The sequence below is a fragment of the Meles meles genome, chromosome X (assembly GCF_922984935.1).
Source record: "Meles meles chromosome X, mMelMel3.1 paternal haplotype, whole genome shotgun sequence".
NCBI lineage: Eukaryota > Metazoa > Chordata > Mammalia > Carnivora > Mustelidae > Meles > Meles meles.
In genome coordinates, this window is record NC_060087.1 from 38,899,937 (window position 1) to 38,926,560 (window position 26,624).

General features: G+C 43.7%; 1 protein-coding gene across 1 annotated transcript in view; it reads right to left on the reverse strand.

Annotated features, from left to right (window-relative positions):
- Positions 1–3,148: 3,148 nt before the first annotated feature.
- MAOB (monoamine oxidase B) overlaps positions 3,149–26,624 on the reverse strand; it is a 108,786-nt gene continuing 85,310 nt past the window's right edge. The window contains exons 6-15 of the mRNA XM_045995287.1: positions 25,391–25,532; positions 23,996–24,145; positions 22,518–22,677; positions 18,551–18,647; positions 17,525–17,578; positions 15,306–15,363; positions 12,346–12,443; positions 6,236–6,347; positions 5,590–5,652; positions 3,149–4,114 (exon numbers count right to left, since the gene is read on the reverse strand). Coding sequence (XP_045851243.1) covers positions 3,962–4,114; positions 5,590–5,652; positions 6,236–6,347; positions 12,346–12,443; positions 15,306–15,363; positions 17,525–17,578; positions 18,551–18,647; positions 22,518–22,677; positions 23,996–24,145; positions 25,391–25,532 — 1,087 coding nt within the window. The 3' untranslated portion in view covers positions 3,149–3,961. The remainder of the gene's footprint in view (positions 4,115–5,589; positions 5,653–6,235; positions 6,348–12,345; positions 12,444–15,305; positions 15,364–17,524; positions 17,579–18,550; positions 18,648–22,517; positions 22,678–23,995; positions 24,146–25,390; positions 25,533–26,624) is intronic.

A 26,624-nucleotide genomic window follows, 5' to 3' on the forward strand; every position in this document is an offset into this window, starting at 1 on the left:
TAAATCTGCACAGGGAGAGATGTTCCTCCTCTTCTTGCATTCAAACACTCAGGCAGTCTGTGACTCTACTAGTCACTCTTAAATTAGAGGCAGTCCTAAGGCTTAAGTCACAAACCACAGTTTCAGTTCAGTAATTTGAATGTCCAGTATTGTAGAACAACCAAATCTCTGAACTTGGTTTTTTTTTTTTTTAATTTTATTTTGAACTTGATTTAGAGTTTGATTTTCTTTTCTCTTCCAGTTAGGACCCATTTCAGGGCCTGTCATGCCAACTCACAGGAGCCTATGGCTAACGTTTCCTTTCCTTCTGTACACCTTGCTTAGCTTGTCCACTGTACATTCTGGGACTTTAGGGGTATGTGTGGAAAAGGATGAGGCAAGGGGGCTCAGTGAATGCTCCTACTTGACTGGCCCTCTTGTACGATGGATTTATATCCTTTGGGACTGTCTTGAGAACCAACTCTTGTGGGGACACTTGTGAGGTTTTATTTTTATTTTATTTTTATTTATTTGACAGAGAGAGACACAGCCAGAGAGGGAAAACAAGCAGGGGAAGTGGGAGAGGGAGAAGCAGCCTTCCCGCCAAGCAGGGAGATGGATACGGGGCTCAATCCCAGGACCCTGGAGTCATGACCTGAGCCGAAGGCAGACGCCCAATGACTGAGCCACCCAGGCACTCCAGTTGTGGAGTTTTATTCAGATTCTCATGCTGGCCCTTTCTGACTTGGACTACCCCAACACAGGCAGTGCCTTCCTTGTGGTCAATTTCAATACTCATTCAGCTTCTATTTCTCGGCCGTCTCTGTGACAGTTGTCCCTTGCTCTCTGGTCAGAAACACCTAGAGTGGAATCCAGGGCTTTAGATTCCTCAGGACTGTGTCAAGCTCTCAAAGGAAACAAACCCCTCTCACAATGTTTGGGATGAGAAGGTAGCACCCCTCTCCTTCCTTCTTGGGGTGCATTGGACTCAGAGCATGGAAGCTCTCTCCAGAGAGAGCCCTTCACTAATCTACCCCTTCACAAGCCCCTCCCCACTCTTTTACACCCTCAAAAGTGGCAAGGAGTTTCAACAGAAAAGAAACTGGTTTTCAGGTCTTTCCTTGGAAGTTTCCCATTTTTTGTCCATCTTGGGATTTGCCTTGGTAACTGACACCTAATGTGGCTGGGCACCTCAGTGACATCACGCAGGTCAACAAGATGGCACAATGGCCATACCATGGGGTACATGCAGGGCATGAGGTCTGTGTATGGGGCATCTGGAGAACAAAGCATAAGGACCATGTTGACCAAAAGGAGGATAAATGGTCCAGGAGATTCTTGGAACAAGTAACTCCTGATTTGATTCTTCCTTTTTGAAAGTTCAATAAATCTTTTCCCCCCAGTTATATTAAAATATAATTGACATGCAACACAACCCCTGCCTCTAGTAATCACAAGTATGATCTCTTTTTCTATGAGTTTGGGTTTTGTTGTTTTGTTTTTAGATTCCACATGTAAGTGAGACCATATAGTATTTGTCTTTCTGATTTATTTCTCCTAGCATCGTGCTCTCAAGGTCCAGCCATGTCACAAATGTCAAGATTTCCTTTTACGCTGCTGGATAATATTCCATTTTATATATAAATGCCACAAATTCTTTATCCATTCAGTTGTCAATGGGCACTTGGGTTGTTTCCATGCCTTGGCTATTGTCAATAATGCTGCAGTGAACATGGGGGGTGCAGAGATCTCTTCAACATGGTGTTCATTCTCTTTGGATATATTCCCAGTAGTGCAATTGTTGGATCAGAAGGCAGTTGTATTTTTAACTTTTTGAGGAGCTTCCATACTTTTCTCCATAGTGGCTTCCCACCAAAGATGCACAAAAGTTCCCTTTCCTCCATATCCTCACCAAAGTACGTGAACGGGTAGTGGCAGCGTGGGGGGAGGTAGAGGGAGAGAGTCTCAAGCAGATTCCACACTCAGCACAGAGCCTAATGTGGGGCTCCATTCCATGCCCTTGAGATCATGATCTGAGCCGGAATCAAGAGCTGGACACTTAACCAATTGAGGCATCCAGGCATCCCATCTCTTGTCTTTTTGATGGCAAGTCATTCTAACAGACATGAGGTGGTATCTCACTGTGGTTTTGATTTGCATTTCCCTATTTGACTCCTTCTTAACGGATGTGTTGGGAGTTATTAATGTGACAAATTTGGGGGGAAATTTTTTTGAAGGGAAACACGCTCAAGAAGACTTCTCTATCCCAAGTACATTACATTTTTAGAGATTCAAAAAATCACACTGTTTACATACAAAGTCTTAGTGGTTTTTTTTTTTTAAAGATTTTATTTATTTGACAGAGAGACAGTGAGAGAGGGAACACAAGCAGGGGGAGTGGTAGAGGGAGTAGTAGGCTTTCCACTGAGCAGGGACCCCCATGTGGGGCTCGATCCCAGGACCCTGGGATCATGAACTGAGCCAAAGGCAGACACTTAACGACTGAGCCTCCCAGGCGCCCCATAGTCTCAGAGTGTTCTTTAACTTCCTCATTCAGTCTCTAAAATTCTTATAAGTTCACGAATGTAAATGTCACTGTAAAATCAGCAACTCTACGCTATTATTGGTTAATCGTGGAGATTTCTCACACTGCATTTATGCTAAGAATAATAAATTTCATTTTCTAAAGGAGAGTAGGAAAATGGTCATTTATGGATTTAAAATCTATTCTGACAAAAAGTGACCTTGGGAGTTGAGAGGTATGAATACTTTGAAATGATGGCGTTTAAAAGGTAGTTTAAATAGGATTTAATGGACTGTGAAACTGTAGTTTTAAATTAATGAGTGTACCTAGTAAAAAGCTTTGCACTGATAAAGAATATGAAAGGGTAACTGAAATATTATAATTATCTTAATAGTTAACGGATCTTATTAATATGTCAATTACTTTGACAGGTCTTTTGAGGGGGGTGAAAGGAAGGAGTGCTATCTTTTAGCATTCTTATCATTATAAATCATTTACCAAGTGCTCACACACACATCGTCATCTGGGCTTCAAGAAAATTTTGACCAAAGGGTTTAAAGCCAAAATTATATGCCTAATACTGGGTCTTGATCTGATCTGTCAAAACCCTGAATGTCATTACCCAAAAAGAAAAGACAACAGACATCTGGTCAATCAAATTTATTTTAATTGCACAAATACATACTGACCTTTCTATCTAGACATAATGGAAGGATACAAAGAGAAGAAAAAGCAAGATTCCTATCCTCAAAGAAATTGAAATCAGCTGAAGACACACTGCACAAGACAGTAATACTTTAAAGATGTATATTGAGTAGCACTGAGGAGCGCCTAACAACTTAGTATGGCATAAACCCACACAAAGGGACACCATCGATGACCATGGCAGGGAGTGGAAGAGGGTGATTGGGGCATACACCCTGGGGGGATGGGAGAAGCAATGGGCTTATGTTCTAGTCCCCCAGATACAGGTGGCTTACTGTGAAACTTGGGCGATTTAAGTTCCACCTCCTCTGGCCTTGGCTTGATCAACACTACAACAGAAAGTGAAGACTAGATATTCTCTAAGGCCCAGCTATAACAATACAGGATTCGAAGGACAAGCGCAGAGAATTTGAACAAAAAGGATGTTACACCTAAGAGAAAGGACCAGCACAAAGCCACAGGGGTGGGGAAAAAACTAGTTTTTTGTGCATGGGCGAGGTGTGTCATGGCACAGTGAGGATCTTAAGAAGCCTGTTTAACTACTAGAAAGGTTCTGAGTGCAGTAAACTTGGAAATGGGCAAGAAAGAGCATGAAGCCAGGTAAGGGATTATATGCAGGGGTCAACTGGAAATGGACATACCGTGTTTCTTATGGTCGGAAGTCTGACTTATCTTCACGCTCCCCAGTCATTCTACAGTCTTTACGTCTTTCTGGAACCTCATTACGACCCCTGCCCCAAACCCACACACTGGTCAGACCCGCACCAGTAGACCCCTTTTGTGGGCCAAGAAGCCAAGGGCGGTTGCGGAAAAGATGGCGGTCAACCCAATGAGCCTCAGCAGGCCTGGCACGGAGGGCAAATTTCTCTCCAAGAAGGTCGTGGTGATGGGCTGCGCAGGGACATCCTGGGTTCAGAGAACATTTGGTGTCAGCACAGGGCTTACACACTTTGTTTCAGAAATTCTTCGTTTCCTCCAGTTCTTTAAACATGACCCACTCCTGCCCACCTCTAGGCCAGGAAATACAATGTTCCTGCTGCTCATGGCACTCATCCCCATTCCCCATTAGGCCCTTTACTTGGCTAATTCGGACTCATCCTTCAAGTCTTACTTTATAGGCTCCCGGCGGAGCCTTTCCTGTGACCCCAGGCTAAAATGGCCTCTACTTTTTACACCTTTGACAAGTCTGCTCCATGACATTTATACTTTCTGGTTATCATCTATTCTCCCCACATGTTGTTGCTCCGTGAAAGCACTGCTCTACCCTTGCATGGTAGCTGATGCCGAGTCGGTACACGGTAAATATTTGTTGAGTTGAATGGATCTGTGGTCCACTCAGCCCCCAGTCCCATCTTTGACAAAAGCACTGAGGCAATGACTCGGACGGGCATGGCTATTCTTTTGGACTTCACACTGATCAAGGAATAACTTTGACCTTTTTGACCCTTGTTCTCTGCAATGCATTTCACTCTATCCTCTGTGTCCTTCCTTCCAGTCAGGAAAACTTTCTGGGGTTTTATTACAGAAATGGCAGTGCATATATTGAAAATACTTTTCTAATCCACATCTGCTCTTTTTCATTCCACCCCTTGGTCCTTAGACAGTGGATGCTGACTTATTTTCCTTTTATTTCCTACCCACTGTTAGAGATTTATTCAGGAGGCATTTATTGAGTTCTTAATATGTTTAAGAACTCTCTGACCAAAAGAAATTGTATTTTTTCCTAATAATCTGCAATGGATGTGGCAGGCTATAAGTTTATCAATTTCTTTTAAATCTCTCATCTCTACCCTAGCTCATGGTATCTTTTTAAATTCTTCCCTTTTTCGGTGGGGGAGGGGATAGAGAGAGAGGGAGAAAGAGAATCTTAAGCAGACTCCAAACCCAGCATGAGCTCCACCCAGGGCTTGATCTCACTATCCTGAGATCTTTTTTTTTATTAAAAATTTTAATGAAATTAAGTTAAATTAAAATATAGATTGGTTAAAAAATAATTTTGGTAGTTTCCATGAATTTTGAGAAGACCCCTTTTACCCCTTTAATAGATATGCACAAAAATCTATAAACAATTTGGGGAGTTCATGGATCCCTTCAGTTTTCTTTTTAATGTACTTTTAAAAAATTTTTTAAATTTTTTTTAATATCTTAATTTTATCTTATTTTTTACAGGGTTCCAAGATTCATCTTGACCTGAGCCAAAATCAAGAGTCAGAGGCTCAACTGACTGAGCCACCCAAGCACCCCTTCATGGTATCTTTTCAAACATGCATGGGTTAAATCACTTAGGGAAAGGTATATGACCATTATAAGTGGTTCTTTCGGTAAATAATTGCTTTTAGAGAAAAGGGATTTAAAAATTCACGAAATAAAAAATAACCTACCATTGACTCTGGTTCTGACTGCCAGATTTCATCCTCAGGGATCTTCCCCATGGCATGCAGGATCTGAAAAGAGGATTTTGGTGAGTAACAAAGCTGACACCATCTTTCTGCTGCTAATCTCCTCTTTAAATTAAAGTCTAACTGATTGTCTCTTGGGGTATCCATCCAAAACACCAGGGTAAAAGCCAACATAGTCCGTTCAATCTTTGAAAGGCTCTGAAAGGTCTTTCAGCTATGACATAAGAAACCCCAACCATGGGACTCACCATAGATTTGAGTAGCTATGAACATGCCTCGATAGGAATGAGATCATAGGGATTGTCAGGAAATATATAAATGAATTCTGAGTCATCATAAAAAACATTTTGGGTTCTATAACATTAGTCCTGGGTGATTTCTCAAGTACACCCATCGGGATCTTTTGCCCCATGGGGTCTTTTCACTTTGGGTGACGTGATTGATATTTTCATTATTACTTTTGGGTTAAGGTGTTCATTGCACTTGAGGATACTGTTAAAATTGTGTTTCATGGGTCTTCAGATGGAAGACATTGGGGAATAGGCCTCCAGGATCTCAGACATCTTTGACCTGCTTATAAGACCCATGCATTACCTCCTTTCCCATAGTCCATGACCCAAGGCCCTACCTCCCGGGCTGCTCTCTCCCCAGCCTCCACGGCCCCCTCCATGTAACCACTCCAGTGCGTGGCTGTCTCAGTGCCAGCAAAATAAATCTTGCCCACGGGCTGTCGTAGAACCCTTGAAACAAAAGCAAAGAGGTAAAAGAGGTCAGTCTCAGAGAGGCAGAGAAGAGTCCTCCCACAAAGACCAAATCCGGACAGTTTCCTCTGATACATTGGGAGTTCATGGGCAATTCTGGAATGACGTTCACAGGTGCCTCCGGCTACTGCATGATCCTTGTCAAGACAAGGAGTAAAAGCAGAAGGCTGTTCCTGCACCAAGAGCCTACAGGTATAGGGGATGATGTCAATGCAGTATGTATTTGCTTAACCTACATGAAATGAGGGACTATTGGGGCCCAATCCTTTTATGGCTCACCAGGTCCAAGCAAGGTGACACCTGTCTCAGTTCCCTGCTTGGTTGGGGAGTCCACCGATGGACTTGGCAAATCAATTCCTCTCATTGAGCTCTGGATTCCCCATCACTTAGAGGACACAGAACAATGATTTCCAAGGACTTCTCCATCAGTGACAAGTAACAAATCTGTGAGCCTGACTACGGCCATAAACTACCACTTACTAGGGTCGTCTGGGTGGCTCAGTTGGTTAAGCATCTGACTCTTGGTTTTGGCTCAGGTCATGATCTCAGGGTCATGAGATCGAGCCCTGCACTGGGCTCTGCACTCAGCAGGGAGTCTTCTTGTCTCCCTCTCCCTCTGCTCCCTCCCCCTGTTCACTCTCTCTCTCAATATATCTTGAAAACAAAACAAAAAAAACAAACCAAAAAACCCTGCGACTCATTGAGGGCTTACAGCTACCTGTGTTAAGAGTTTTACTGCTTAAATAACAGTTAAGATTTATTGGGTACCAAGCCCTCTTCAGAGTGCATTAATCCTCCACAGCGTTAAGATTAAGTGTTAAGATTATCCCCATTTTGCAGATGAGAATACTAAGTTACACGGACTGTGACACTGTGATACACTACCAAGACCATCCCCCGCTTTGGGAACAAAGGATTTATTCCCAGCTGCTGGGAGTGCTGCCAGAAGATTCCTCTCCAGGGGTTGGCTCTACTGAAGAGAACTGCATCACCTCAAGGTCATGCTTCTTCCAGAACCAGGAGCATTCAATGACTAAGCACCATGGGGCGATAAGGACTTCTCTCCCTCTTCGCTCCAACTTGAAACAACTCTTAAGGGCCATCCTAGCTCCAGAGCTTCCTATGGGCTCAGCTTGCCTTTGCCACAGTCCAACTTCTCCCTCTGCCCACTCTTGCTTCCTTCCTCTCACTTCTGCAAGTACTGACCTCAAGGGCTGTCTCGAGAATGTATCCTGTATATGAATCTGTGTTTCAGAGTCTGCCTCCTGGGGAATCTAATCAGCAACAAAGACAGTCCTTCACTCCAGGTCATGGCTAGTGAGGCTCTAGGTTATGGCTAGTTGGTGGCAGAGCTGATATCTGAACCCAAGCCACTTGACTCCAGCCCCCACAGTCTTTTTTTTTTTTAAGTTTTACTTATTTATCTGAAAAAGAGGGTAGAGGGGCAGAGGGATAGAATCCTCAAGCAGACTCCCAGCTGAGTGCAGAACCCCACATGGGGTTCGATCCCACAACCCATGAGATTATGACCTGAGCCAAAACCAAGAGCTGGATGCTTAACTGACTGTGCCACCCAGGGACCCTGAGCACCTACAGTCTTAGTCACCTAGTTATATTTCCTCCCTCTATTGAAATATTTAATCTTTTTAAAGAGTTCCATGACATACCTACTATTATCATGATCCCATTTTACACATGAGAAATAGGTTTGAAGAAATATGCACTAACTTGCCAAGAGCCACAGTGCTAGAAAATAGCAGACCTAGGATTGGAACTAGGTCTACCAGAGGTCAAGGTCTCTGGTGTCGATTTTTTCCCCCCTCTGTGCTTTGCCTTGTGTATCATCAACACTAGTTAGCAAAGAGAGGTCATATGCCATACAAAGGGACAGAAGTGTACCGAACTTGGCTTCTAAGAGGGGTGCTTTGTTGTTACCCTGACAAAAATACCATAAGGGACATGGACACTGTTGCCCCGTCATTATTCATCCTATCTCAGGTTTCCTTTATATCAAGGAAGGGATGTGGCTGTCCAGAGTGGACACCCAAGCTCCATCTTGGTCAACACTGTACACCATCAAGCTTTTTATCCGAAAACCAAATGGGTTTTCTTGAATTGGTGGGTTTTCCTTCACTGTTCCTTGCTGAAGCCATTAGGAATAAAAAAGGGGTAGAAAGTAGAAGAGAAGATATTATAGAACATTAAATGCTGCCAGTAATACATGGAATAATCTGGAACGATCCACATCCAGAAGGGCCTGGAGAACCTAAAGGTACTCAGGAAGGATTCCCTGCAAGAGAAGTTAAATTCGTTTTTTCCAAGTTCATTAAACAATGTTGCTTTTTACACAGGAGGAAAACAGGCTTACTTTAATGTCAAAGCCTCTGTTTTTATCCTCTATACTTTGCCTCATGCATCATCATCAACATTATACATGTTCACTTTTTTCTTTTTTTTTTAGTAAGATTTTATTTGTTTGTTTATTTATTTAGAGCTCATGAGTGAGGGAAGGGGCAGAGAGAGAGGGAGAAAGAGAATCTCAAGCAGACTCCAGCACGGAGTCTTATGTGGGGCTCGATCTCATGACCCTCAGGCCATGACCTGAGCCAACATGAAGATTTGGCGCTTAACTCCTTGAGCCACCGAGGTCCCCGTGCATGTTCACTTTTTTCAAATCGAGGGAACAAACAGCAAATTGGAAACCTCTGGAAGGCCTGGTCAAATCCTAGAATTAAATATTAGATGAGAGAATAAAGGCTTAGAGAACTAGTCATGCAAACAATTGGAATGTAAAAACTAAGAATTACTTTCAAACAAAGAGATATTTTTCCTCTATTTGTTCTGTGCGAATCTTCCCTTGGGGGAAAAAAAATCCAGCAGCTAGAGAAGCAAAAATCCCTGTCTCTGCCTCTTAAAAAAAAAAAAAAGAAAGAAAAAAAGAAATCCCTGTCTCTCTTTTTTTTTAAAGATTTTATTTATTTATTTGACAGAGATCACAAGCAGGCAGAGAGGTAAGCAGAGAGAGAGGAGGAAGCAGGCTCTGCGCCGAGCAGAGAGCCCGATGTAGGGCTCGATGCGGGGCTCGATCCCAGGACCCTGGGATCATGACCCGAGCCGAAGGCAGAGGCTTTAACCCACTGAGCCACCCAGGCGCCCCCCGTCTCTTCTTTTGCAGGTGAGTGAGCAGACAGTATATATTCACAAAAAGGGATTATTTCCATGTATATTTCTCATGGCTTGGTGGAGTAAAATATTTTCCTTACATGTTTTTATTGCTTCATCACTAAAATTCCTTTTTCTGTCTACCCTTTAGAAATGCAAACAGAGCGTTTTCTGTATACTTCCAGGGCCATGAAGAGCTCACTCATGGCACTACCTCAAATGTCATGAACCTGACGGGTCACGGGAAGCCCTGTGGCGGGTAGTCCTTGCTTGGTCCGGAAGCTAAGTCACCAAGATATGCTGAGCCTTCGTCTCTACCCTCCCAATTGAAGCTGATGATATGAATCCTGATACATGTCCTTGGAAAGAAATCGAGATGAGAACAGGGCATTGTCCCGTCACCACGAATGCCTGACATGATGGGGTTTATACTGCTTCTGTCATGTGGCCAGGGTCAGGCCAGTGTGGGTGAATCTTGGCTCCCCACCACCCAGTGGCCTGACAGACATTGTCTTCCAACACCTTAGGGGACTGAGCATGAAGCTTGCCCATTCCACCGTCAGAAATCTAATCACATTACAAAACCCAAACCAAAAGCCCCGCTTGGGTTGGCCTTTCTTTGTTGAAAGGGGAAGTTTGTCTTCCAGGATCTGTTGTATGAGGCAAAGGATCCTATTTACTTTTCTGATTCTCCATTCAATCCCCAGTATGATTAGAGCCCAGCCACACAGAACTTCCTGCCAGACCTCCCACAAACTTGAAGGAGTCCAAGTGTTTGCTCGTCAGTGTCCATCTGCCCAGGGTGCATCATTCAATACCCTTCTCCGCCTTCTGCGCTCCTCAGGCGGTGTGTGTATTATGAAGCTTTCTTCTATTTCTCTTGGTAAGGCTAGCCATCTCTCCCCGGGTCCCCAAGACATCCGTACACCCGTTTATTAGAGAACTCACCACAGCACATTAGAGTCAAAGTTTGCTCTCCTCTCTTCTCCCCATCCCCACCCCAGCCCCCAACACGGTCAGCTCCTTCACAGCACGGAGGAATTTTCTCGGTATGGACATCTCCAGCACAGGAGCTGGCAAACGGTTGGCACTTAGCCAATACGCCCTGAATGAAGCAATTACTGTGGACATATTCTATACTCAGCATATCAAAAAATGAACTTAACGACCCAGTAGCTAATCAGGCCGTGCTCTTTGGCCCCAGAATGTTCTCGTATGTGACACTTTGCCATCTTCAGGGAGATGAGGAAAGTGTTCACCAAAGTCATTGTGTATCTTCTCACAAGGAGGTTTTAGTCCTTCTTTGACTGATTTAGGAGGACAGATCGATCATCTGTTCACTTTCACTCTTACCCTCTTTTTACTGCATACTCCCAACAGGCTTTTCCTCACGCTACCCGACATTTCTTATCTTTTTGAGATTGAGCTCTTGCCTTTAAATTACTGTTTTGCTTAGTATTACTATAAAGGTCGTAAAAGTTACTGCTAGATCATCAATCCATACCATGTCATTGTCATCAAACACAATTATCTAAACACTAGTGAGTCCTACTTGGACGTATGCACTGTTAATGCTAAAAGCCACTGAATTGTGTGCTTTGGGTAAATTGTATGGTATGTGAATTATATCTCAGAAAAAGTGTTAAAAAAAAAAAAGTAACTCTTGGGGCACCCGGGTGGCTCGATGGTTAAATGTCTGACTCCTGCTTTTGGCTCAGGTCATGATCTCTGTGTGATGAGATCCAGCCCCATGTCAGGCTCTGAGCTCAGCTGGAGGCCGCTTGAGATTCCCCCTCTCCCTCCGCCCCTTTCACCAACTCACGCTCTCTAAATAAGTAAATAAAATCAGTCTTTAAAAAAAAATCCCTCACGTTGTCATTAGCATACTGATTATTATTCCTTGTATGCCATCTTGCACTTTCTTACACACCTGCCAAGGAAAGTAAGGTCCAGAGAGAAGTGACCTATCCAGAATGACAAAGTTAGTTATGGGTAGAGTCAGGACTGTACCTAAGTCCCTGCACTTCCTGTCTAGAATTCATATCGAAGAACCAGTACAGGTCAGAAGTAGAGCCTTATTATCCTGATGTGTTCAGAGATATGTCTTTGGGCAGGTCAGCGTCCTTCGTGATCAACTTCTATGAAATTCCAACTTGATGATTGCTTTTATGAATGCTGTACCCATGCAGGTACTTCTACAGTTCCATTTTCTTAAAGACTTATTTATTGGAGAGACAGAGTGAGAGAAAGAGAGAGAGAGCATGAGCACACTCACACGAGTCGGGGGAGGGGCAGAGGGAGAGAAAAAATCCCAAGCTGACTCTGCACTGAGCTTGGAGCCGAAGGGGGAGCTCGATCCCACCACCCATGAGATCATGACCTCAGCCGAAAATAAGAGTCCAGCGCTTCACAGACTGAGCCACCCAGGCTCCCCGACAGTGCCATTTGAAGGAAATTTTACTGAGCTCTAACCTCAGTATAAAGATAATTCTTCTGATAATGTAAGCGAACCCGCTGACTATCTAAACTCCCATTCTATGTGGCCACCTTCATTGGTTTTATTGATTGGGACTGCTCTTTCTGAAGACTCCAGAAATGCAAGGCATCTCCGCGAGGCAGAGTTGTAATGACTTTATCCAGAAGATTCACAAGATGCAAAGGAAATTGGGAATTCCTTCCTTCCTTCCTCTCTCTCTCCCTCCCTTCCTTTTTAGCGTTTACAAGATAAAAAGGGAGAAGGATTCCATAAACCCATTTAGAGCTTGGATTCAGGCTCGGGGAATTTCAGTGAGAGCTTAGCACACTTTTACTCTACCTTCCGTATTGAGTCATGATGCCAGGAGGGAAATAGGTGGTGTAGCAACCCCCGGAGTACTGTTCCTCACACCAGTTCTTCTCTTCATAGTGCACGGGCTGCAAGAGAGAAAGACAAGAGTTCAGAGGAGACTCAAAGTTATCTACTCTAGAATAAATCAAACACAGCCTGGTAGGCATCATATTGAAGAACCAATATATGTCTGAAAGAGAGCCTTATTACTAGCCTGATGTTCTTACAGATATGTCTTCGGGCAGGTAAATGCCCTTGGTAATAAACTTGGAAGACATTCTGACTGGAGAAAGTTCATTCATGTCTCAGGAAACGTTCATGAACTGCTATGGTCACATTCCACGTTTCAATCGGTCTTACCTTTTAAAAAGTTGTTAGTGCCTAATGGTTTCAAGACAAGTTTAAAAAAGGATTTATGCTTACTGGAGTGGTTGGAGCAGAGAGAACAGCAGAAAAACATGTCTGTCAAAGAAAAAGGAGGAACAGATTCATGTCTTTGGTGGAAGTGAGCTTTTGCGAGGGGAAGCTAGATGGACGAAAATGAGTGTTTTTTCCATGGGCTGGAGACACGTCTATGGATCTGGGCTCTTGCAAAAAACTGTTGGCCTGAAGAACATGTTTTTGCCACAAACAGACAAAACAGTAGTGAAGATTTTGCAAAGCTCGAGCTCTTTATTAAAATAACTAAAATAAGCTTTATCATTAAGTGTTATTTTGACATTAAAATCACCATAGCAAGTTTTAAGAGAAAAATGTCAGCTTGAAACTAAATTTTGAAAAAATGTTTTGCCTAAGAAATATGCAGTCACCTAGGGCACGTTGGATAGTTGTGTGTAATGTATCCTGTTTACAGAACACAAGGCCCTTGTTGAGGGCTGTCCCTGGGTCCAGGTCGCTAGTGGTCTTGCCACATCCCGTGCTCTCTCTACATCTGAGGGCAACCACCACCTCGGGAGCACTCTTCTCTGGCTGTTTCCAGCCACTCAGGAGAGAGGGTGGACTTTCTCTTTCCCCCTTCCCTGCTCACAGGGCTTGCTTCCTTCCACACAATGAACACCAACGCCAAGACTAAAGCAAGTGCTCCTCTTTGTGCCAAGAGCAAACAAGGACAGGACCAGTTCATTTTTATTAGCCGCAGTGAATCATCCACATTCTTCTTCGAAAAAAGAGACTTTCCCACATTAAATTTGGGAGCAACTGCTTTCCCTTCCAACTGGGGTTCCCCAAAGAACCATCTCACAGGTCATTGGAGGGATTCTCAGTGACATACCACCTCAGCCCGAGCACATTTCAGAACATTAACTTCAAGAAAGCTTGAGGATTTACCCAGGGCAAGTATCTGGAACAGCATTTTAAAACAGAAAAACCAGTCGTTTTTAATAGACATGAAATGATTTTTTTCTAGCGTGTGTATATTGATGGTTTTGCTGTTACATTCGCACTACCCTTGAGCCTAGAGGCTACGGTTATATTTAAACTTTTTAGGGCTGCTTGGGTGGCTCAGTTGGTCAAGTGTCTGCCTTCGGCTCAGGTCATGATCCTGAGGTCCAGAGATCGAGCCTCGCATCGGACTCCCTGCTCAGTGAGGAGTCTGCTTCTCTCTCTCCCTGTTTCTCCCCTCCCTCGTACTCTCTCTCTCAAATAAATAAAATCTTTTTAAAAAATAAATAAACTTGTTAAGTGGCCTATGGAAGCACAAAAAAAAAAAATGAAACAGAACACATTCTTTGTTATTATTATGTTTCTCTCCAAATCAATCAATCAGTCTCATTCAAAAGAACTCCCCAAATCCTCAAGAGCATGAGATTCATCTACATCATGTGTGTGTGTGGGGGGCGGGGGGGAGGAGTGTAAAACATTGTGCTTTAAAAGAATGAACAAAAATGACAGATTGGAAAGCTACACCAGCCTGAGTGGAGGGAACGAGTTGCCTTGAAGTTGAGCAAGATGATTGTGGAAGTAAGAAGATTAAGCCATGTAGCTGCTCAACTGAGTCACGGCGAGCACTGCAGAGACTTCGATTTAAGAGGCTTAACAAGATAAACATTCTTAGCCCCCTCATTAGATTTTTCTCATGCTTTAACTGCTCATTTGTACATTGTCTTCAAATGCTTCATGGATAACCACATTTAATAATCACTTTCAAAAAGGCGATTTAATCCATGTTCAAACGTTAAAACCCCCCACGGTCTGGTGCATGTCATGAGAACACCAATCCATTGCTTTAAAGATGGATGAGGGAGCTGAGTGTATCTACTGGTGGGGGACGCAGTGTGCCCTCTGGAAGTCACCAAATGCCCATACCACACCGGTGGCCTTGTGATCTCACCCTATCCAGCCTAGGCCGGGTGGGGCTAGTCTTTGTGTAACTTGAAGATGGAAAGGTCCTCATTCTCAGACTACTTCCAAAGGGGTCTGTGAAACTCGGTCGGCAGGGTTCACCCTAAGTCAATCGGCGTATCTTTTCTGCACCCCTAACATTCAAGGGTAAGACAAGAGAAAAGGGGATGTGCAGGAAAGGGACAGGCCACCAGATTTGTACCTCTGAGACAGAGGAGGGTGGGGGGGGTGTTAGGGAATGCTTATATGCTAGTTCATGTAAACAAATGAGAATCTCATCTTTTTGTAGGATCGGAGAGAGAGAAAGAAACTGCATTCCCATCCCAGCTGCTAGGACCCTAGATCTCCCGAGGAGTAGCAGAAGCTCTGATCTTCTAACGTTCTGACAGGGGTGGGAGTGGCGTGGCCCAGTGTTCTGCTCCAGGAAGAGCACTGAACTCAGGGACAAGTGCGGCATCGCCCACAACACAACAGTGTTGTGGCATTCTTGAACTATCAGAGAACACAGGAGCCCTCTAGAACCCTACTTGCATGAGCCTATTCCTGGTAGCCCCAGAGGACAAAATCAGTGGTCTCTCTCTGAGGAAAGTAATGAAACACGGTCTTACTTGCAAAGCTTCTTGGGAGCCCAGAACTTTCGCATAGAGCTCACACAGTTTCTTCATCCTATGGGTGGTGAGGGAGGGGAGAAAAAGACAAAAGGGCAAATGAAGAAAGAAAGGAAGTAAAAGAGGCACCCATCCCTTCATTCAAAGACCCCGTGAGCTATTCCTTCTGCTTGCCATTTCATTTTAATTTTTCGACAGGACACTTTGTTCTTTTTCAAATGTCTGAAGTCTATGTGGTCACCAACAATATGAAGGAAAAGAAAGTCATATATGCCCCACATTGCTGGGGGCACAGAACAATTTGGTCATTCTTTCAAGACGACCTTGTGTACCTCTTAAGTGTCAGTGTGCAAAGTGCCAGAGATTCTGGGAGTGGGTGGGGATCCGGACACGATCCTTGCTTCCCTTCTTCCTCCTACCACCCTGCCGCCAGGCAATGGGCCGAGCGGAAAGAGGAAGGGGCCAGAATAGCCTTGAATTCTGCTTCTGCCCCTCAAAGACTACGAGATCTTGAGCAGGTTACTTAAACTATCTGAGCTTTACTTCCCTGAACAAACGGGCATGATTTTTTTTTTCTTCTGTGGTAAAAAAACAGTGTGGTCCTCAGACCACCAACAGCAGCAGCATCTCCTGTAGAACTGGTTAGGAATGCAGATTCTCAGGCCCTACACCAGACCTGCTGACTCAGAAAGCTTCTGGGTGAGTCTCAGGTTTGAGAACCACTGGTACATGGCATAGAAAGTTATGCTTTATAATAACTGGGACATAACAGAGGATCAGTGAAGAAGTGGGACATAATAGCTGTTCAATAAATGGGAGCCCTTGAGAAATTTAGTTTCATGGGAGACTGGGGACATCAGCCAATAGTTATTAGTCAGGTAAGGTGTGAGAGTACAGTTATTTCAAGTCTGATGTTTACAGAATGCTAAAGGGAATCTCAGAGATGATCTAGAGTCGGGCAATGATTTTCAAAAGTATTATTAAAATCTATGAAGGAAAGACAGATTATTCAATAAAATGGCACTGGGACAAAGAGCTCCCCATGAAGGAAACAAAGTTCACCTCCTCTGTGACTTCTTACACCAACATGTATTTCTGAGGATCAAAGGTCTTCAATGTAATAGAAGAAACCAGAAAAGTAATCCGAAAGTGAGTGGTTTTTAAAATAATCTTGGAATGGCAAAGTCTTTTCAATGTATGTGAGGTCATTCCGAAGGCATGATTTTAAAAACTAATAAATTTAATTTCATAAAAAGTCAACGTTTTCTTATAAACCATAAATACGGTCAAAAGATAAACGGCGAAAAGATTTGCTGCAGACACTGTTCCAGGCACTAGAGACCCAGCAGTGGAACAGCCAGACAAAACCTCCTACACTGGGGCGCCTGGGCGGCTCAGTGGGTTAAAGCCTCTGCCTTCGGCTCCGGTCATGATCTCAGGGTCCTGGGATAGAGCCCTGCATCGGGCTCTCTGCACGGCAGGGAGCCTGCTTCCTCCTCTCTCTCTGCCTGCCTCTGCCTACTTGTGATCTCTCTCTGTCGAATAAATAAATAAAATCTTTAAAACAAACAAACAAAAACCTCCTACGCTGATGGATCTTAATATTCCAATGGTGACTTTTTTTTTTTTTTTTTAGGTGAATGGCCCCGTCCATACCCCCGGCCAAGAGCAGCGGTGATCACAGTCACAGAGAAGGAGGATAATGACGGAAGGAATGTGCCACAAACTAATTCAGAGGCTTGTAGTTGGTACATATGCATCAGGGGAGGTGTGGGAATAAGTAATTGGGTGAATATTAACTTGTGGAAGAAATTGTCACCTCCAGAGAAACGTGTCCCTCCGCACTTATAATCTAATTGTTACGCATCACTTGTGCAAGCTACGCAGGGACAGCCGGCCTTGCAGTCACTTGTCTACCTGGTTATCTCCTTCCCCAGTATGTTCTCAGCCCCAGGGCTATGTCCATTTTTGTATTCCAGCTAGCTCCTTGCATGGTATCTTATGTACAATAAACTCAATAAATATTAATTTGAACACTTAGTTCTTAAGTCAGTGGCCCTGTGCCTTCCTACAAGACCTTCATAATTAATATTGCAGACACGTAACATTAGCAGTACACACGGTATGAGGCGGTCTTCAAATTAAAAGTTAAGTAAAATGGAAAGGCAGGCGAGTAGGCAGAAAGGAAGGAAAGAGAGAAGAGGCACTTGGTTTCATACCTTTCCTCTTTGGTAAGACGTGCCAGTTTTCTGGCTTTGTGGGCAAGGATAAATCTAAAACATACAAACAGAGAAAGGGGGAAATTAATGGCTGCTTTCACCCTGGCCTCCCTCATCTCTATGGCTACACACATGCCTAGAGAACAAATGAGAAGTCAACCAGAGGAAACAAATTATATCCTAGTTTATTCTGTTCTTTCTTGACACCGACAAGCACCTTCAGCTTCAGGGATTTGAGGGACAAAACACACATGACTGTCTATAATTTCTGTCTAAGATAATACAATGATTGGCTACCTCCCCCGACGTGGGTGATGGCCAACAAGAATGAGCCTTTGGTCTCAAACGTTCACCCAAATTCATCCAGCCCTTGCTCTAGGGTCCAGCCTTCTAAAATCTGCCTCCGTTTCTACCTCTCTGATTGCCCTCAACTTGACAACTGGCTTTTAGATCCCTGTCATCACCCAGGGGCTCTCTTGAAAATAAGTTTGTATATATGTTAGGGCCCATCTCAATTTTGGCTGCTTTAGGTAACCACCCATCTGGGCCAGGTTCTGATCCCCAAGACATCCCCAATCTGTGCTGGTTTTCCCTGCCTAGCTGAGGACCCGGCTGGCCTTGGCGCCTCTCTAGTGGGATTCAGAAAATCTCATCACCCCACACAATGACCACTGATGTCCACACAGGATCCACAAGAACCCCTTTAGTAGAACACCATAAGTCATCTTTCTATTATGCTTTCACAAAAGACCATCAAAATAAATCTACCCCAAGCACTAAATATGAAGCAGAAAATGGATATAACAAACTTTAAAATGTTATTGCTCTTCTACTTCTTTGCTAAGTAATTATCCGTTGGAACACGATACATTTTTAAAGGCATTATGAATTTTTCTACTGTCAGTTTTGGAGATGCTTATCTATTGGGTAAAAAATTATTTAACAAACCTTGTGGCACATTTATTAACAGCACGGAATATTTTGTCAACACCGAATAGCGCCCACGTCACCATCAGCGTGCCTTACCCCATTATGGCGGCATAGTTGCCATCAGGTTTGGTATCATCCAACGTGTAGGCAATCGGAGCTTCCTCTCCTTCAATAATCATGGTTCCACAGTAATCTTGGAAAACAGCAAAATGGAAAAAGATATTCATCACCATATCAAACTACCCCAATAGGTACTGTGAAGCACACGTTTTCAATATTGTAAGCGCAGAGGCCAAATACACGATGATACACTCTGAATAATGAAGGAAGACCAAACTGATGTCAAAAGGAAGGCTGAGTAGCCAAGATTTTGTGAAAAATCAAACTGTAGAGGCCTCTTGGTGCAGAATAAAGCAACGTGATGTTATGAATTAATCCAGGCCACGATTCAATAAAATCTTATCTTCTCTGTCATTAAGACTTGTGTCCCAGGACACCTGGGTGGCTCAGTGGGTTAAAGCCTCTGCCTTCATCTCAGGTGATCCCCAGGGTCCTGGGATCGAGCCCCGCATCGGGCTCTCTGCTCAGCAGGGAGCCTGCTTCCCCCTCTCTCTCTGCCTGCCTCTCCATCTGCTTGTGATCTCTCTCTGTCAAATAAATACATGAAATCTTTTTAAAAAAAATCAGATAAAACCAAAGATGTGTAAAAGAAATACTAGTCCGTTATTGTAAAACATAGGGACTGAATGTTCACTTTTTATGAGGAATCACTTAGACTAAGCCAACTAGTTCTCGGTTTTCAGGAGACAGGGCAGAGAGGACAGGGATAACTAGCCTCCACAGACTCCCAAACCCTCATTTGTTACGTGATCTCCAGAGCAACGCTGGAAACAACATCAGCTCATTCCGGTCCAAAGTGCTTCTCTCATTCCCCTCCATTTTTGGGCAAATTTCAGGTTATATGAACAAAATTATGATGGAGGACTCTGGAACAAATGTTGTTTAGAAAATCCGACGAGAGGGTTTCAAAAGGAGGAAGAAAGAACAGGGAACTTTGAGGGTGTTTCTCCCCCTTCAACCTGTGTGTGAGCAGACACACTTGAAGGGTGTTTTGTTTTGTTTTGTTTCACTTGCACTTGCTTCTCTCTCTCTCTCTTCCACATTCCCTCACTGTGCACCCATGGGAATCAATGTCCCAGTCAGCCACTGCATTGAGGGGAGTTTGCATGCCCCCCAAGTGTGCAGGGACAGGAGAAATGTTGAGAGAAACTGAGGTATGGGAAGAAGAAAGGTCTTAAGTCCATCGAAGAACTCAAGAACACTTAAGGATACAAGAGAAATAGCCAAGGAATCACCTGCTATAAGAAGACTCGAAAGACGAGATGAAAAGAGAGCGTGAGCACTGATGGTGTGGGGTCAGCTAGACTGGACAGAGAGCTAGTGGAGGACACCAGGCTGTCCTCAATGGAGCCCTTGCTTTCTGGATGGAGTGGCTCCTTAAACACTTCCTTCCCAGAACAAAGCTGGCCTCGGAGCCATGCAGGCACACTGGGCAGCAGTGAAGGAAAAAGGAGCAGAGAGAGAAGTCACGTTCGTGCTGGGACAAACTATGTGGCATTGGTAACATTTCTATCACTTGTAGGTAGACCACTCAGGAGTCCCCCCCATGCACACCTGACTTCCGGTCGGCTTGGTCAGGCCTCACTTGTAAAAGAAAGGGACAGTCAAGGACAGCTAGATATTTAACAAAGTCCTTTAATAAGAGACACAGTGACAAAAGCAGAAATAAACTGACAACAGTTAAGGACTGGAACACATACAGAAAATACTTGCAAAATATTTGCAACACATACAGAAACAAATTAACAAGTGAAGGATAAATAGGTGATTTACAAAATAATTTAATATAGTCTCAAGGCCTCTTAATGGTTAAAATTAACACATTCTAGATTAAGTCGGATATTTTCCTCTGCTGATTGGTAAAGTTTAAAATATTAGTAGCAAAATATTATTAGTTGGCAAGGACGTTGGGAGGATAGGAATGCTAACAAAAATTTCAAACATCTAGGGGCACCTGTATGGCTCAGTGGGTTAAGCCTCTGCCTTCAGTCCAGGTCATGATCTTTGGGTCCTGGGATCGAGCCCCGCATCGGGCTCTACTCAACAGGGAGCCTGCTTCCCCCCCCCTCTCTCTGCCTGCCTCTCTGCCTACTTGTGATCTTCCTCTCTGTCAAATAAATAAAGTTTAAAAATTTTCAAACGTCTACCCATGTCAATTGCTTTCAAAATTCCACTTTTAAAAATGTATCAAAAGGAAATGCTCCTGGGGCGCCTGGGTGGCTCAGTGGGCTAAGCCGCTGCCTTCGGCTCAGGTCATGATCTCAGGGTCCTGGGATAGAGTCCCACATCGGGCTCTCTGCTCAGCAGGGAGCCTGCTTCCCCCTCTCTCTCTCTCTCTGCCTGCCTCTCTGCCTGCTTGTGGTCTCTCTCTGTCAAATAAATAAATAAAATCTTAAAAAAAAAAAAGGAAATGCTCCTATATGGATTTGCCAAGCTATATGAAGAATGCCATTTACTGCAGCATTGTGTGTAAGGGCAAAAGCTTGGAAATAATCGAAATGCCTATCAACAGCAGACCTATGTAGTAAATTTTGATGAAGACACACAGTGAAATATTCTTTATTCTCTTGCTGAAATGAGGTACATTTAAATTCACTGATGTGGAGACATGTCTATCGTGCATGGTTAACCAAAAAAAAGTGAATTTCGGTATAGTATGTATCTTTTTTTAAATGTTTTTGGAAAAATACATAACATATTTACTTAAAATTATATTTGCATATAAATGTTACACACATTCTTTAATTTATATTCAAAGTGTATATATACTTCAACATATACATATCTTTAAATATTACCTATGTATATGATAAATTTCTTTTTTTTTGAAGATTTATTTATTTGAGAAAGCGGGGGGGCGGAGGGAGGAGGAGAGAATCTCAAGCAGACTCTCTGTTGAGTGTGGAGCCCGACGTGGGCTTGATTCCAGAACCCTGAGATCATGACCTGAACTGAAACTAAGAGTCAGACACCTAACGGACTGAGCCACCCAGGTGTCCTGCATATGATCAATTTCTAAAGAAAAACAACTTAAATTTTTAGTAGTTGTTCCCTACTAAGGGGAGGACATGCCAGGACACTCTCCGTAGGGAGAGAGATAATTTTCACTTTTTTTTTGGGTACATTTTACAGGGAATACATTTACTTCTGTAACTTTTTTTTAAAGCAGGTATTGCTTTGGTCTTTTTATTTTTTTCTTTATTTAAAAAAATTTAAAGATTTTATTTATTTATTTGATAGAGAGAGTACAAGCAGGGGGAGTGGCAGGGAGAAGGAGAAGCAGGCTCCCCACCAAGCAGGGAGCCTGATGCGGGGCTTGATCCCAGGACCCTGGGACCATGACCTGAGCCAAAGGTAGCCGCTTAATGACTGAGCCACCCAGGTGTCCCCACTAGCCACGCTGAAGTTTTCGATACCCAACATGTGGCTAGTAGCTGTTGTGTGGACAGAGTATCTCTAGAACACTTCCACTGTTGTGGAATCTAGCACTTTCATGGGCATCCCTATAGCGATCCACCTGGCACAATAGCACGCCTGTTGAATATGCATGAATGAACTAATCACCTTAACTTAATATAGTACAATCTCAACACGAATGAGAGACTGCCGGAAAATTTTCAGAATCCCTACTTTCGTGATGGCTTTATAAACACATGCTTCAAAAAATGGTTTTAGAAAGTGACGATAACTTTAAAAAAGAAAGTGACAATGACTATTTTTACGAGATTTTGTGGCATAATAAAACAAGACTTTATAGTAGATTATGAAAAGTCATAGTTCAAGGGAAGTTAATTCCATGAATTTGTGCCAATATATTTAATCGGCTAGAACGGTACTCAGTACCTGGACTGGGAAGGTTTTATGTGCAGCATTCTGATAAAACCAGTTACACGCAAATACATGTCTTTGCACCAAGTTTCTTGGACCTTCTGATCATACTCACCCTTCTTCCTCCAGAAGGGCTCCTTATAATAAACCATACACTTGATGACTGAACCCAAAGGCACACGAGTGATCAGCTGGTTTCTCATCATTGGCAGGGGGGGATCGAAATGAATCTTCATGCCCAGAATAGGAGGAATAGCGCTAATCACGTACTTAGCCTGGAAAAAAAACAATAGGCTTAAACGTTGTTCGTGGGCTGTTTTTGTTTTTGTTTCTCCCTAAAGTTTCTCCTTCATTTTACCCTTCGCCCCTTGGAATGTCTTTTTTTGTTGTTGTTGTTAAAGATTTTATTTGTAAGTAATCTCTACACCCAACTTGGGGCTCGAACCCACAACCCCGAGGTCAAGGGTCACACACTCCACTGACTGAGCCGGCCAGGTGCCCCTCGGGTGTCTTCTTAACACAAAAACTGAAAGAATCATGTTAAAACCAAGATTAGGTCTTATTGATCCCTGGTTCAAATCCTCCCATGACTTTCCATCACATTGGAGTCAAAGCCAAGTTCCTTACACTTACCTTCAAGGCCGTATATAGAAATGGACCCCTGTTACAGCTCTGATCTCATCTGTCACTCTTCCTCTCACTCCTTTAATTCTGCCATTTGACCACCTTGCTGTTTCTTCATCGTGCTGGGCCTGCTTCTACTGCAGGGCCTTTGCATTGGCTATTCTACTTGGAATGTTCTTCCCTGGAAGGACCACATGGCTCAACCCCTCATCTTTTTTGATTCTGTGCAAAAATTCCCCCTTCTGAGTGAGGCCATCCCCCACGACCTTATTTAAAATTGCATGACCGATCCCCTCACCCTCCTCTTCTGGCACACCCTCTCCCCCTTCCCTGATTGATTTTTCCTATAGTACTTATCACCATCTGGGATACTTTATATCTTTTTTTTTTAATTTATTTATTTGACAGACAGAGATGACGAGTAGGCAGAGAGGCAGGCAGAGAGAGGGGGGGAAGCAGGCTCCCCGCCGAGCATGGAGCCCAACGTGGGGCTCGATCCCAGGACCCTGGGATCATGACCCGAGCTGAAGGCAGAGGCTTTAACCCACTGAGCCACCCAGGCGCTCCTGGGATACTTTATATCTTAATCACATATTTGATTATGGCCTTTCTCCTTCACTAGAATGTAAGCCAAATGAAGGCAAAGAATTTTATCTGTTTTGTTCCCTGCTGTGTTCCCAAATCCTAGAATAATGCCAGACACACAGAGAGCACTTGGTATTTATTAAATATTTTCTTTAGTATCTAATTACATAGGAGTCCAATACAAAGGGTTGATGCCATATGATTTTATAAATCTGCCCTCTCCCCAAATATTCTGGTTCTCTTTTCCCTTCTTTCAGACAGAGGTAGCTTTTTCTTCTTCGGCAAAGGGATTGTCTGTGAAGTCTGGGAAATTTTTGGCTTTATTTAAGCTTTGGTTATCTATGGGATTCTGGCCCCTTCCTCTAGTTTAAGACTCTTGGTTACCTCATACACCTCATGGTTGAGGGTCTCCACAAGGACATTTTCTCCAGTCTGGTCAATGTGGGTCACGGGCCTCTCCAGCTTCACGTGGTCTCCAAGGAGGTCCATTATTCGCTCACTCACTTGTCCAGATCCACCCACAAATTTCCTCTCCTGGAAGAAAAAGAGGACTCAAGAGATGGGTAGACAATATAGGAATGGGTTTCAATGATTCAGCTGTGAGTTTTTCTCACATATCTCTCTGTGAGATGTGTAAATTGCATTTTGCTGTTGCGAATCGTGTCTTCCACCCTTGTTCTCTGACTAGTGATTGCTGGCTTTTGAAAAAATTAGGGACTTTGTAACCAAATGACTGTTATGCCATGCTCTTGTGGATTCCCACGCTCCACCCTCGGCTGGATGTCCTCAGCCTGACCCCCATGTCCCAGTTGCCTGGCCACTGCACCTGTTTCGTGTCCCATCTAGATTCTTCTGTTGGGCTGCTGGGTCTGGTGAAGTCCCACCCACCGCTGGACCACCGTTTGCCTGAGCGCACCCAAGTCTGTTTTTCCATCCCTTGCTATTCAGGTTGAGAACCTCCCCGGCCTACCCACCCCCAGGCCACCCTACTCTGTTGCAGGCTGCCTGTCTCATCCTGGGTCACATGCCTGTTGCTTCTGAATGTTCTGCATGGTTGGGCACATGGTTGTGCTGACTGCCTTCTCTTAAATTTTCAGTCCAGGTAATTTTGTAAAAGATTATTCAATTAGGTCTGAGAAGAAGGAGAAGGAGAGAGAGACAAAGAAGAGAAAGACAAGGAGAAGAAGGAGGGGGACAGGGAGGAGGAATAGGGGGGAGAATGAGAAAGGCGAAAGGAAAGAAAATGACCAGCAAGCAGATTATTTAAGATCTCAACTTCAATTCCTATTAGGCCTACCACAGAGCTTTACACAATGCTGGGGCTCAGGAAACAGGGAATGAATGAATGAATGAATGAATGAATGCATGCATGCATGAGAGAATGGATTTTGTGTGGTATGTGTGTGTTTGACACTGAAAATGCGTTTATTTCTGACTTTCCATTCCGAGCTTTCCAAGAAATGCTCAAGCTATGTTCATCGGATGGTCACCTACAAACTTTCTGAAAAATAATCAGATGCATATCCAAATGGAAAATTGCAAAAGAGTGTAGCAAGGTAGCGAGGTAATTTTAAAGCCCCATTGGCTGCCGGGGTTCTCACGTTGCGTCCCTAACAACTGACTGTCCCTCACACAAGCCCTTTGAAGCTGCCATCGTAAAGTTCTGAAGTCCACACGCCTGCCTCTTGCTTCATCTGCTCACGACTGAAGGCGGATGGCAATCTTTTTATTTAGACATGGCGGTCCTCTGTTGGAACAGTGGGGAGAATGGGAGAGTACCTGCCCTCCATTGGTTGTGGAGATGATCCTGGTTGTGCCCCCACACTGCTTCACATACCACAGGAACCAGAGCGCAGAGACCTCATGAGTCTCTGCAGTGACACACAGGTTCACAAAGAGAGTGGCCAGCTGCTTGGCAGATCTGCTCAGGAAGAAACGAGAGCACGATTAGCAAATGGGGAAGGACGTCTTCTTCATATTCTGGACGTTGTTCAAGCAATACATTTCCTTGGCTAACTTGAGCACGGTTTGGCAGGTGGCAGAAAACTATCCCTAGAATCCAGTATTAGACAACGTGACATCAGAACCTGTGAGAATGAGATTTACGTTTCACTTCACCCAAACAGCTTATTGAGGATCAGCCTGTATTCTGTATTCTGTGGTATCATGATTTCTCTCCACAGGCCTGCTCCTCCTCCTGTGATCCCCACCTCAGTAAAAGGCATCACCATTCGCCCGACTGCTAAGGCCAACACTCTGGAAATCAACCTTCATTTCTCTCTTTCCCTCACTCTCCCCCCAGTCCAATCCACCAGGAAGTCCCATTGTCTCTCACCACATCACACCAACACCACCATCACCAAAGTAGCATCATCTTTTGTTAGGAGTATTGCAACTATTTCTTCCAGACTGGTCTCTCTACCTCCACTCTTCATTCCCTGGTGTCCATTCACTGTGCTCAAAGCCAGAAGCTTCTTAAGCCCTCCCCCACTGTGGTGCTCTTTCTATAGTATAAATCAAGTCATGCCATTCTCTTGCCTTAAGCCCACCAGTGGCATCCTACTGAAACCAGAATGGGAGTTGGATCTTACACCTTTGCCTGCAAAGCCCCAAGTGATCTAGCCAAGGCCTACTTTTTCTACCTCATTCTGTACATTCTCTTCTTCTGATGTCTCCTCAGAAAGACAAACTCTTCTACTTCTTGAAAATGAACACCAGCTACCATTTACCCAGTACCCTGGCATCGCTATCATCTTACCATAGTATAGTGTCTTTAAAACTCTTCTTGTTGTCTTAAATTATTTTTATTGCTGGTTCACTATTTTCTACTCCTGTCTCCCCTACTACAATATCAACCAATGAGAACAGGAATCTTTAACCTTCTTGTTCACCTGTGTCCCCTTTAATAAACTAGTGTCTGGCACATAGTAAGCACTCAATAAATACTTGTTGGATGACTGAATGCATACATGGTTATCAGTTAAACATTATCTTTAAATTATCCATAATGGGG